This window comes from Lichenostomus cassidix, chromosome 1Aa, assembly GCF_008360975.1.
Source record: "Lichenostomus cassidix isolate B80296 chromosome 1Aa, HeHo_3.0, whole genome shotgun sequence".
Lineage (NCBI taxonomy): Eukaryota > Metazoa > Chordata > Aves > Passeriformes > Meliphagidae > Lichenostomus > Lichenostomus cassidix.
Window position 1 is genome coordinate 10,476,624 of NC_139480.1, and position 13,055 is coordinate 10,489,678.

Genomic DNA, 13,055 nt, shown 5'->3' on the forward strand with positions numbered 1-13,055 from the left:
TTTCTTCTCCTTGCAATGATTTAGGCTGTTAGCCTGTAATTCAGTCCTTGCTGAGAATTTCTGAAGGGCCTGTCAGAATATCAGTTGATTCCAGTTTTGGCAAATTCTGCCTAATCCCTAGAGGTTTATCTTGGAGGGAATAACATCTGCTTATCTGAAAGAGCTTTACTTGTTCCAGAAGCCTACATTTCATTATAATGACATGTGGTACTTTGACCTAAAAAATTATAAACACAATCTTCAGAGGTTACTAAAGCTCATACAGGCATTTGACAAAATAGAAATTAAACATTTTCCATGAATTCAAGTCATTCAAAGAGATGTGACAAGGCCCAAAAGCAGCACACAGAAAACAGGCCAATGTTCTGCATCAGGACCCATCAGCCAGCCTGCATGGCCCAAGCTGTGGCTATAGCTGGACCTTGCAGCGCTGGCCACAGGTCCTGCCTGGCCCAGCCCATGATGTCCACTACGTGGTGCAGATTCTGCCACCTGTAATTGAGATATGTTCTCCCTGTGCCCCAGTATTTCAGTCTTTTTTTCTCAGCCCTGCCAAATTTTCTGAGATGTCTCTATACAGGCTCACTCCATGCCAGTTTCATAGACATTCAAGGGACTTCAAAGCCTGTAGAACTTGTTCAATAGCCCAGTTTATTTCTTAGCATTATCTATAATCAAATGAGAAAATACAGCTTTTGTACGTTTATCATTTATAGCACAGTCAGCTCACTCTTGCTGTCATTGCAGAATAGGCCTCTAGGAACATGGTTAAATACAGCTCTATAGAATATTTGCAGTGCCTGTCTTCCCCCAGAACCACATAAGGGCAACCTGGATGTGATTTTTAGGGAAAATATAAATTTTGGTCACATTTATATGAATTGCCACTAAACATGGCCTTTTCTTCCAAAACCACCAAAAACTTAGCTTAGATTTCCCATAAAATCATAAGGCATTGATAAGCTTGAGATGTTTTGATATAAGCTTTGATTTCAGCTGGACTTTGTTCTTGCTGTGTGTTCTGGTCCAGTTTTAGCTGCTTAAAGTCATCTAGTTCAAGGACTGGGATTATCTTAGTCTCAAAAGCAAAGTGCTTATCCATGTTCCAGGTCTGCCTGCAAATACATCTTACTGGTACTGAAAAGGCCTTAGCACTTAATTTAAAGCACATCTGTTCTGGGGAGGGAGGTAATTTTTTCTTTCTAAAGCATCGTTCCAGTCTAATTTTACTATGAAGATAATCTGAAGTTTTTGTAAATGCCAGAGAGAAACAAAACATAGTACATATCAGGTTTGTGATAAATTCAATTTGCTGCTATCTTCCTTTATTATGTAAGCACCAAAATCCAGAACTGCCACTTTTTGCATGATAATCAATGATCATTTACCCTTGACACCTAGAGACTCTGAGCTCAAGGTTTCTCATTGTAGGCCATTCAGCCTACAAATGCAGCCCAGTAGGTGGATAGCTGCAATCATTACGTGATATGTCCTATCCTGAAGCAGGGAACGTTCCAACTCTTATCTTGCAGCTGAACAAGTGTGTGCCCTGGAGACAAACCTGGGGCACACAGGAGAGTGCCACTGGCTTCTGCTGATGCCAGCACTGCAGGAGGGGATGGGGGTGTAAATGGAGCTGCTGCTGTGTGATGTAGAAGGGCAATTATACTGCTGTCCTCCTCCCTTGTTCCAGTGAAGGCAATTTTCTAGTGGTTATACCCCCTCCTTTTTTTTCTTCATGCCTACTCAATTTCTCTTTCAGAAAAAAACTGTTTCGGTTTTTATCTGTCTCTGACTTTTATGAAGTTTCCATAAACTGCAATTCCTCTTGAGACATAAAGATATAGCATATTTCTAAAATAAATTTGTTTAAAATTTTTGTGAAGATGTGTCCTGGTTTTGAATAAAACATACTCCCTGCCAAAACAATGTCTTGTCAGAATCCATTTATACTTTTGCAACTATTGACTGCAAGTCACTTTAGTTGTCTACTTCTATGACTAGGAAGGAATTATATTTTATAATTATCCCTTGCTGTGGCAGTGTATCAAATTACTCTCTTTTAATCATGCTCTTTATTTACAGCACATTCCTAAACTCTTAACTACTGAAAAAAAATCATTTTAATGCAATAGATTATTTACATTTATTTTTTCACTACAAAAGGAAGAAATTACAGAATAATACATTTAAAATATTTGGTATTTTATTCTGTTACAGGTTACTTCTTCCCCACATATGGGAAATGCATTCACTATTTATATTCACTTTGCCACCTTTCTCACTGTGGCTTAAAACTAAACTTTTTTTTCTTAAAAATACATTTAGATATAGATTTCTGCACTCATATATTTATAATAAGTTTTAATTTTAAATGTCCTTTCAAAATTAATTTTTGATACCCTATTACTATATCTTAATATAAGAGCCTTCCTTCCAGGTTGGACTATTTGTGAATGCTTATGGCAAGATGAAACTGAGCCCTTGTATGAACAAAACAGAACAACAAAAACATGAAAACTCTATGTATCACAATTTAAGTCTAACCTTGGCACTACCTAGAGGGAAGTGAGCTTGTAAAAGGATGTTTACATGCACAGGCAAGTGCAGCTACCTGGAAAAAAATGGTGAAAATGAGAAATTTTGCCCCTGCAACTCATTTCAAACCAAACACATTTTCAAGGAGGTGAAGGGGCACTGCGCACTCGCACAATATTTACTGAAATTTCTCCTTAGGAAGATGAAAGGAAGCTGTGTGCCATGGCAACCACTCTGGAGGATGGCAGCATGTCTTGTGAACTGGTGGAGCTCATCAAGCAGCTGTGGCGCGACGGTGGCACCCAGGCGTGCTTCGCCAGGGCAGCAGAGTACCAGCTCAGTGACTCGGCAGCATAGTAGGTGACAGCAGCTGCTGAACAGCTGCCTCTTGCTGCAGGAAAACTGTCCCTCGTGCAGAACAGCCTGTGAAAATCAGTGCTCATTAACCTGGAAAAATCAGGGGGTTGCTAGGGTTTGTAATCTATCAGAAATGTTTAGCTGAAGGAAATCAGTGAAAACGAGGTTTCAGAAACATTTTGTTTCTGTGAATTTATTTGAATGCTTAAAAAAAAAATTATATTCTTCTTGTGGGTATTTCTAAGATTGACAAAATGAGGGGAAGGTGACTCGAAACAGCTTGGGTTTTACCAAGAGTGATGCTTTGTATATATTTCAAGCTGCTAAATATAAGTCTGGAGACAACTGTAAAAACTTTCCTCTAAACTAACCTGGCTGCATGGAGAGCATTCCCATTTGCTGGGAGAAAATGACCAAAACCCCTTTGACAAGGTGGTTTTTAAGCATCCCTAAGGAAAATAAGGATTTTCATTAGCTGAAATTCTCAGAAAGATGTTTATTATGTGCAACTAAATTACACTTCTCTATACAAGAAAAAAGAAAAAAAAAGAAAAAAAGGCTCTGAATTGTGGAACTAAGTTGTATAAAAACCACTAGTAATGTAATTAAAATGCGTAATTTACATTAGGTTTTTAAAAGTGGCTCAGTGTGGAGTGATTATGTAGTGGACATTTCACTTTTAGAATTCATCAACCACCATGCCCAGAGCTGGAGCACAGGTTTGTTCCAGCTGAGCTCCATCTCCTGAGACCTGGATAGGAGATTTTCCTGCTCCTGCAGCTCCTCCTGCAGGCTGAAGGACTGCAGGGTGAAGCCTCCCAGGGTGTTTGGTGTCCCTTGGACATGGCAGGGAAAGAAAGGCATGGCTGCAGTCTGGGCTTTGTGGGAAAACATGGAGGCCACTATAGTTCACTCATTGAAGGTAATGCAGAGAATACGTGGTGAAAATATTAAATATTCTTCATCTCTTTGTCTTCCAAAGAAGAATGAAGACCTTTTGCAAGGTTCCTAAAGAAAGAAAATATTGCCTGTGTTGGTTTGTGCCTGATTTGAGAGTATTTTGTGGATTTGTTTTCCTATAGGAATAGAGCCTTTTTTTTTTTTCTACCATACCCCTTCTGACAAGTCCCACTGCCGTTCCCTAAAAGCCCATAACAAACCAGTCATAATAATTGAAAGGAAAACCACCTCTTGAATTATAAAAATAAATAAATAAATATTGCCTGTTTATCAGCTAACACTCTACTGTGTACACTAAGCCGGGCAGATTAGGTTTTGTTGCCTAAAAAAAAGATAGAAGAATCTAAATTAATTCCCTCTCAGTGCTATTGCCTGTGTCCTGTTTTAACTTCCAATAGGTTTCAGTATTTCAGGAGGTTAATATAGATTGTGTTTGTAATTGTTATTTATTGCTAGAGTTACATTAAAAACAGCTACAGTGGTATGTTTTTCATCTGCTTGAAAATTTCTGCTAATTTCTTGAAAATCCTGCTAATCTTCTGTCTTCATCTTTTGGTACCTGATGCTTCTACAATTCTAGCCTTTGGCTCCAAACCATTAAAATCAACTTAATATTTGCCATTGCTGCTGGGCTTCTAATGATCAGTTCAAAGTCAATCAACCATCTAATGCTGCAGTTCAGTTTCTTTTAAACTCAAACCCCTGTTTTTCAGCTGCTGTGAATTAGCTCCTACAAAGAATATTGATTGGTACTGTGTAAACTCTTTCTGAGGTTATCTTCTCTGAGATTTTTCATTATTAATTCATGCTAATGAAGTCTGATCACAGCCTTTCCTTTGTGTGTTTGAATTGAAAAAATATTGATATCTTCTGAATAATAGAAAAATCCCCTGTTTGTCAAATTTGGCTGAAAGTTCTTCCTTAGACTCACCTGAAACTTATTCTGTTTTAAAATGAAATGATGGGTATCATCATCCAAATTAAAAAAAAAAAAAAAAGTAGGAGGTGCAAGATTTGGATTATAAATTTTGACTTTAAATGTCACTGTACACTTACAGTAGTAAGTGGTGCATTTTGCTTGCTCAGTGATTTTCCTCTTGGGGTAGGAGTGCTGTCACCTCATTCAAGCCAAGGAAAGATCAGCATTTACTGCCCTACCAGTTTGCATTCCCTCCTTTTCCAAGGAAGAGATTGTCTGCAGTCTGCCTTTGGAGCTGCCTACAGCTCTAGGAAGAGCCTGAAATTGCCTCTCTTGCTCCATTAACTAGATAATTAACTTGGTCTAGTTTTTCATGCAATTACAATTGGCTGTGTTGAATTGAATTTAGGCATTTGTGGCTAAGAACTATCAGAACTTTATCTTCCATTCAAGTGTTTATTTTAGTGCTTACATGCTTTATAAATAACAAAATGTCTTTTGTTTCTGCCTTCCACAAAGGTGAGCTGAGTTTGCCTCAGGCCCTGCTCAGAGAAACAGAGCTATATATTGCTTTTTATTTTCCCCCAACAGATTGTTTCTTGGCCTCAAATAATGGGAAAACATTTATTTACTCAGATCAGCTTCAACATTTCTTGCAGAGTAGATACAGCTTATTCAACTTAAAATTAGGAAATCCCATTTCCAGTCATTACTTGGAAATATCCAAATGAAAGAGTCTAGCTTTTTAAAAAATTTATTTAATTTCATTTTATTCTTCTATTATTTAATTTTTATTTTTTTTTTTTTTTACTTCAGATCTATCAAATATTGCAGACAAGGATGATGAGCTGTGAGGTTTCTTCTGGAAGATTCTGGTTAAACTGAACAGCAGAATTTCCTGTGCTGGGCAGACTTAGTGTAGAGAGGGAAAAATAAGGCATAGAGCCTAACAGACATTAGAGACACAGGGTTTTTTTGTCAGAGACACAAGGCTACAAATAGGAAGGTGCCAACTGGGACATTGAAAATGCTTCAGCTATTGTATGTGGTTTCTTGCTTTTGGCTTTGTTCTCTATTTGATTATTAGTAGTTAAAAGGTAGGAAGTTACTCAGGCATCACCTTCTCTTTTCCTTTTGTCAGTTCTTAACCTCTCCACACAGATTTCTAGACCAGCCAGTTGGATTCAGAGTCTCTGTCCAGCCATTTAAAGAAAGCTGTGTGACCCTAGAAGAGACAGGAGAAGGGTTGGACAAAAACAGGCTTCAAAGATCTGGTTTGGGTTCTCATTTCATGAAGATTTTATCTCTGTATGCCAGAAATAAAAGAAGATAATCCATGCTTTTCTAGGGGCTTGTCAGAATACTAACCCAGGGGATCCTCAGCTTCATTGAAGCTCTTTGTTTTGATTAAAAAAAATATTTTTTGAAAAATACCATGTACCTTCCTCTTGCAAATTGAGAGTTCTACAGGGAAAACAGCCTTTAAAAGTTAATTCCTCTAAAGTGTTATGCCTTCCCTTTCGCTTAGGAAGGGAAATGCTGTTGCAACCAGTCTGACAGGCTGGGGTGACTCCTTATGGATCTGCTTCTGAAGGATGCTTGTGGTTCTTCCCCAGGGATATCAATTCCCACTTGCTGAGAGCAAATGACCAAAACCCATTTGAAAAGGCAGTTTTTAAACATCCCTAAGGAAAATAAGGATTTTCCTTAGCTGAAATTCTCAGAAATATGTTTATTATGTGCAACTAAATTACACATCTCTATACAGGAAAAAGAAAAAAAGCAAAAAAAGGAAATGTTCTGAATTGCAGAACTGAGTTGTATAAAACCCAGCAGCAATGTATTTAAATGTGTAATTTACACTACATACTTGGAAGTGGCTCAGTGTGGAGTGATTATATAGTGGACATTTTACTTTTAGAATTCACCAACCACCATTTCTTTCTTACTCTCCTCAGTTACCTCAACGATTTGGACAGGCTGGCGATGCCAGACTATGTTCCTACAGAGCAAGATGTGCTGCACTCCAGGGTGCAAACAACCGGCATTATAGAGACCCAGTTTTCTTTCAAGGATTTAAACTTCAGGTATGAAAAGCATATTTGACAGTGTTCTTGGAGTTTATCCCTAAGTTTTTTCTGCCAAAGGCACTGACCTGTTACAACACAGGTAATCCTATTGTGCTAGCCTTGAATCCAGTGTTATTTAACATTTTTACACAGCTGAAAAAGCAAGTTATTTTACTATCAGTGTTCCAACTTTGAGCATATAATGGGCCATTATAAACAGGTCATAGAATATCAGGTTCTAAAAGGACATTTTTACATATGTGAGTGTCTAAAAAGCATTAGTTATGTCCTGCCATTTGAATAATTGTGACATTTATGAAATTTGCCTACTTAAATGTTCTTAACAGCATGCAAAAACATTTGATGCCTACCAATTTGCATGCACTCTCAACCTTTCACTCTTCTTTTGAGAACGGAAATAACTGCTCTTAGCACTGGAATGCACTACAGTTAAAAAAAAAATAAATTCTGTCCCATAGGAAATTTCAGCATTATCACGCGTGCTTTCATGCTCATCTAAGATGAAAACCAAAATGTTCAGAAAAAAAATTTGAAAATAATGCCTCTGAGAAATTTGACTGAAATATTTTACACTTTCAGATATTTAAGATTTTGTTATGCTTGGTGAACCAATTAAAAACATCTAATTGCACATGAAAATGGATTTGAATGAATTATGGCAGTTTCAGTATTCTATAATGCTTTTCTCTGTGGACAGAAATCCATTTAATTCTTAATTTAAATGATGGGGCACATATTGAGGAATGCAGTCTAGACAAGAAACTGCCTGTAGAGACAGACAGATTTATAAAGCATGAGGATTATAACTTTTACATTTTTCATTTGGCTTCTTTCTTCCTCCTCTTGTGCCAATTAAACATTCCCCAAACCATCTCTGCTACCACACAGATGCTTTGACACAACAGAGATTGCACACAAAAAATGAGATTCTGAAGTAGATGCCTTACAAATAAATTACTATCTCCTATTAATATTCTGATCACTTGAGAAAATTCAGGACTTAACCACAAATGCTACACTGCAACATCATAGATATCATCTTCTTTTTCCCCGATTAACATATTTCCAGACAGTTTTGTACACTGGAAATTTGGATTTTGGTTACAATCATAGCTCATGTAAGAAATAAATTCAGGGTGGAGAAAGAAACCGTCAGAGTATAAATCCTCATTGACATGGATGCTATCAGTCCTGACATGAGAATATCAGCATTAGTGTTTAGGTCTAGCTGAAATGTGGCACAACTGAGAGTTTAGTTACCTAAGTGTCAGCAAAGAAGAGGAAGGCTCTTAATGCCACCACAAATACAAACACCACTGCTTTTACCCTCTCTGCTATGCGTCACAGTAGTGTTCTGTGAGTAAATTCATTGGTGGTTTCAGGAAGTTGAGTACTAAGTTGAGTTAGGTAAAATCACTACAAAGTAATTAGAGGAATTTGAGCTGTTAAAGTGGTGCAGAACAATTTTAAATCCATGTTAACCAGCCAGTTACGGCTACTTTGCACCAAGCTCGATCAGTACCATAGAAACATCTATAAGGAGAGGAACACACATTCAGAGTGAGTTTTGGCTGTGATACTGATGGGGCTTCAGGTCACAATCCATATGCAGACACAAAAAACCCATGAACAGATGCCTCATTCACTAAACACTTGTCCCTCTACTGAACTGAATGAGGCAGAAAACATTTTGTATCTATGCAGTAAAAGTCTAAATCCCAGTACTGCTCCAGGGAACTGAATTACAGTTGAACAGAAAACATCTATTTTTATTTGCTCCTTGCTTAGTGGTTATTTTGCTGGTTTAGAGCAATTTAGCTTTCATGTGCTCTTCAATTTTTTTCATTAATGTTGACTTAGAGATGAGAACACATTTAAATGCTTTTAAAAGAAGGTCTGATCTTCATAGGTCCTCTTCTACTGGTTTTCTATTGGTGTGCTAGGAAGAGTTTAACTGAAACGAGGCAAGCCTTATTTTAGTCTTCACTTTAGGCCCCACTGTGTATATACAACTGAATGACTATATCTAATTCAATGTCAGCAGCTAAGTTTTTCAAGGGCAGTTCTGGGAAAATATAGAGATTTCTAGACTAACTTTGACTATATTGGTAGAAGAAGATCATCTCATTTTCTACCATCCATTGAGGGATTTCAGTTTTATGTGTGTGCGTGTTAAGTTCTGGGCAGAGAAGAGCGAAGCCAACTAATGTTAGTACAACAAAAACTGCCCATCAGCATTGCCCCTGGCCTTGGTCTTGTCCTTTTTAACTAGCTTCTCATGAATATTCAAAGAAGCATATGCTAAAAGCTCACAGGAAGTGAATACTGATTCATAGGATTATGTATGCTGAAATAAAACTTTCCTGAAGACTAAATTTTGAAGCTTATTTTATTTTTTTTTCTGGCTGCAACCCTGATTTCACAAATCAAGAAAGGCATGTCATAGCAGGTGACTTTTGGTCACTAATCACAATCAAAAGTCAAGATGCTTTCTTTATACTGGCTCCACTCTTCAGTAGACCTTCTGAATTCAGTGAAGATATGCTTGGAAAAATGCCATTGCTTTTATCGAAATTTGCTCCACAACAGCCTTCTGATTTACAAAATAATTCACGTTTATAGACACGCAAGACTCAAAAGGATGAAATGTACAAAAAAAAGAAAAAAAAATGCTCCTTAGCTGCAGAAACAGTTCATTATGAGCATTGGAAAGGGTTTCATTTTATCTAAGAAGGATGAAAAATTATATAAAATAACCTTTTGTAACATCAGTGGCACTGCTGATGGCGAAGGAAACAGAGGATTAAGATACTGCAAAAAAAATGTTTCCATAACAAATTATTCTTGCTCTCTTTACTTCTGACGTGATTGTTTCTAGCTGAATCCCATTAAATTCATTGCTCTAAGAATTGGGTAGTCTTTAATTTTCAGATACTGCAGGATCCAGAGATCTAATGCATATTCTTGAAGGAAGGGGTAATCCAACAGGGGATTAGGTTTTGCAGTATTAAGTTCAACAATGAAAAGTCATCATGAACACTAGGAAACAGAAAACCTAAGGGTAGGATAAATTTGATTTTTTATGTTATCCCTGCTTTCTAATGCACTTGAAAAATCTTCAAGTTTGGCACCTTTTGTTTCAGAAAAATAGTGCAAAGAAAGCCCTACCCCTTATCGGTGAAGAACTGCAGATGTAAGTGGGAGTTTTGGAAGCTAAGGCTAAGCAGAACAGTGGTAGCTTTGATGACACCTCCAGCTCAGTTGGGCCCTAACTAGGTCCCAGCTGGGTGTGCTCAGCTGGCTTTGGATCCCATAAAGAGTTCATATAAAGCTCATATGACTCTACCCAAAGGTAGCAGCAATTCCTGGCAAAGGCAGAAGGAAATTAATGCAGAGAAGGACAGCCCTACAATTCCTTCTGCACAAATGAAGGGATTCCACCTCTCCAGGAATTGCTGCTTGAAGAGCAGCTTTTGAGATGGATAGGGAAGAGACCCCCAAAGGTGTGATGCAGGTTATGGTGCAAGCTCAGTGATCACTCCAGGGTGGTGAGCAGATGGCAAAATCTATTTATACACAATGAGGGGATCAATCCATGACTGGCAAATGTCTTATTGATCAATGTGTCAGTTCACTGCAAGCAAAACCATGAAGCAGCAAAGGACACTGGATTTGAGGGTCTTTTATAGATGCCTCAGAATTCTGTCCTGAATAAATCCTTGCTTGCTGGTCTTAGTCCTGCACTGAGCCTCACTTCCTCAACATGGAGTGCCACCTGAAAGTTCTGAATGTTTTTCCTACATGCAGATATTTAAGCCTTTATATTTCATTTTATACCCACCACAAAGCCATGAGTAACAACACATAGCACTCCTTGACCTATTGGGATAGAAGCAGACCAATATTTGGAAAGCCTGGATATTTGTCATTCATCTCCAGTTGAACTCTGTGTATTGAAAGCATGACTACGTCCTTATTAGTGCTTTATATTGTACATATGTTATTCTTTCTGCAAAGGATGTTTGATGTGGGTGGACAGCGATCAGAGAGAAAAAAGTGGATTCATTGCTTTGAAGGAGTTACTTGCATCATATTCTGTGCTGCACTCAGTGCCTATGACATGGTTCTGGTGGAAGATAAAGAAGTGGTGAGTCAGAACATACAAGAAGCCCTCTTTGCTTTTAAGTTTTAATGTACTTTTTGAAGGCACATGAGAACTATTCCTATTCTCTGATAATCCTTTAAAGGCTATTATATTGTATTGGTTCTTTCCAGTAAAGAACATTGCAGGAAAAATGACATATGGGGATGAGATTTGTCAGTCTCATGTTTACCTTTTGCATCTCAACAGAACAGAATGCACGAAAGCCTTCATCTGTTCAACAGCATCTGCAACCATAAGTGCTTTGCAGCCACTTCCATTGTGCTGTTCCTAAACAAAAAAGACCTCTTTCAAGAGAAAATCACAAAGGTTCACCTGAATATCTGCTTTCCTGAGTATAATGGTAAGTTTGGAATGTTTAGGAGAAAACACATTCAGATGTTTAGTGTAGGCCATGCATTAAAGACTGAGACTTTGACTCATGTCACCTATATATTAGCCTTTAGATACCAAGCATGTCATTGAACATCTTCTCAGAAAGAATGGTATGAGACACACATGGCCAGAATTCAATTCATTTCACCTACTCACCATGTTTGTCCTTGGGTGAGTTCATATCTCTCCCTGGAGATGCTTATTTCTGTCCACTGGCGGTAGAGGAAGGAGAGCACTAGAAGTTTCAGATGACTAAAATGTTCTGTGATGGACTCGGCCAATATTTCAGTACAAGTCAGTATGTTAACACTCACACACACACCACCACTGAATCCAAGATTTTTGTCCCTGTTTTAAGAACTCATTCCATCAGGGAAGTCTGTCTCTTTTTTTATGTCACAGTGGTGTCTACTGGAAACAAAAAAACCACCAGATGTTCCCAGCTGATGTGAGAGAATATACAAGGCTGTGTCAGAAATTGCTAGAGAAAAACCAGTTTAGATACAAAATTTTCATACTTAATGCATGAAGTTAATTTGAATAGGAAAAAAAAAAGGCAGAAAACATTATTTCTTGTCTCTTTGCAGTTGTGAGGAAATACCAGTTGAAATGTGTCTTCTTTTGCTTTTACTTTTCTTTCCACTAGGACAAAACACATTTGAAGATGCTGCAAATTACATCAAGAAACAATTTCTAGACTTGAATGTAAGGAAACAAGATAAAGAGATATACTGTCACCTGACGTGTGCCACGGACACCCAGAATGTCAAATTTGTTTTTGATGCAGTCACAGACATAATAATCAAAGAAAATCTGAAAGACTGTGGGCTTTTCTAACCATTCATCCCCTTGCTCAGATTCTCAGTCCACCTTCCTCTCTCCATCTGATGTGAAATAAAAAGAAAACCTCTAAGTAAGAAACAATATCAATTAGGCACCCGTTAGCATCTGTTGGAGCCTTGGGAACAGCCTGAGCATTGCAGACCAACACAGATTTTCCATATATCATGAGAAGATTGAAAAAAATTGTTCCTGTTCCACAAAGATGCCAGATAAATATGCAAAGATAAATCCTACTGGAGTCAAAGCCCCATTCCTATTTAAATTAATACCATAGAACTATAGAATTCTTTGGTTTGGAAGAGACTTTAAAGATGATCTAGTTCCAGCCCTCTTGCCATAGGCAGTGAGATCTTCCACTAAATCCTGCAATCAGCACTTCTCAGGAAATTGGAGATACCTCAGTATCCTGTGTCTTCTAGTGATGGGATGAAAAAATATAACAGACAAATTACTTTTATTTATAATTGAGGCCTAAAGAAAACTGTTGCATAAAACAGTATCAATACATAATTTACATTCTGGTTTGTATTTGCATTACATAAAAAACTAAAAATGACATGCCATTTATTCAACAAAGGCAAAACCCCCCGACTTGGATGGCATATGACAAAGAGCAGTGCAAATCTGAATGTTTAATTATACTGTTTTGTTAGAAGAGCTGAGGGACGTACACAAAAACTGCACACATACAAAATTGAAAAATGCTGCTATCTCATTTGAGAAAAGTAAATACAGTAAGATGGAGGCAAGTTTTGTAAATCCCTAAGGAGAAAAAGAAAGCAAATTATAATAACTGTCAGTTCCTGCATAA

The 13,055-nt window shown here is 37.6% G+C and overlaps 1 protein-coding gene across 1 annotated transcript in view; it reads left to right on the plus strand.

Moving 5' to 3' along the window:
- The window catches only part of GNAT3 (G protein subunit alpha transducin 3), a 25,040-nt gene extending 12,753 nt beyond the window's left edge, over positions 1-12,287 (plus strand). Inside the window, exons 4-8 of the mRNA XM_085083660.1 lie at positions 2,737-2,894; positions 6,733-6,861; positions 10,882-11,011; positions 11,216-11,369; positions 12,048-12,287. Coding sequence (XP_084939786.1) covers positions 2,737-2,894; positions 6,733-6,861; positions 10,882-11,011; positions 11,216-11,369; positions 12,048-12,238 — 762 coding nt within the window. The 3' untranslated portion in view covers positions 12,239-12,287. The remainder of the gene's footprint in view (positions 1-2,736; positions 2,895-6,732; positions 6,862-10,881; positions 11,012-11,215; positions 11,370-12,047) is intronic.
- The last annotated feature ends 768 nt before the right edge of the window (positions 12,288-13,055 follow it).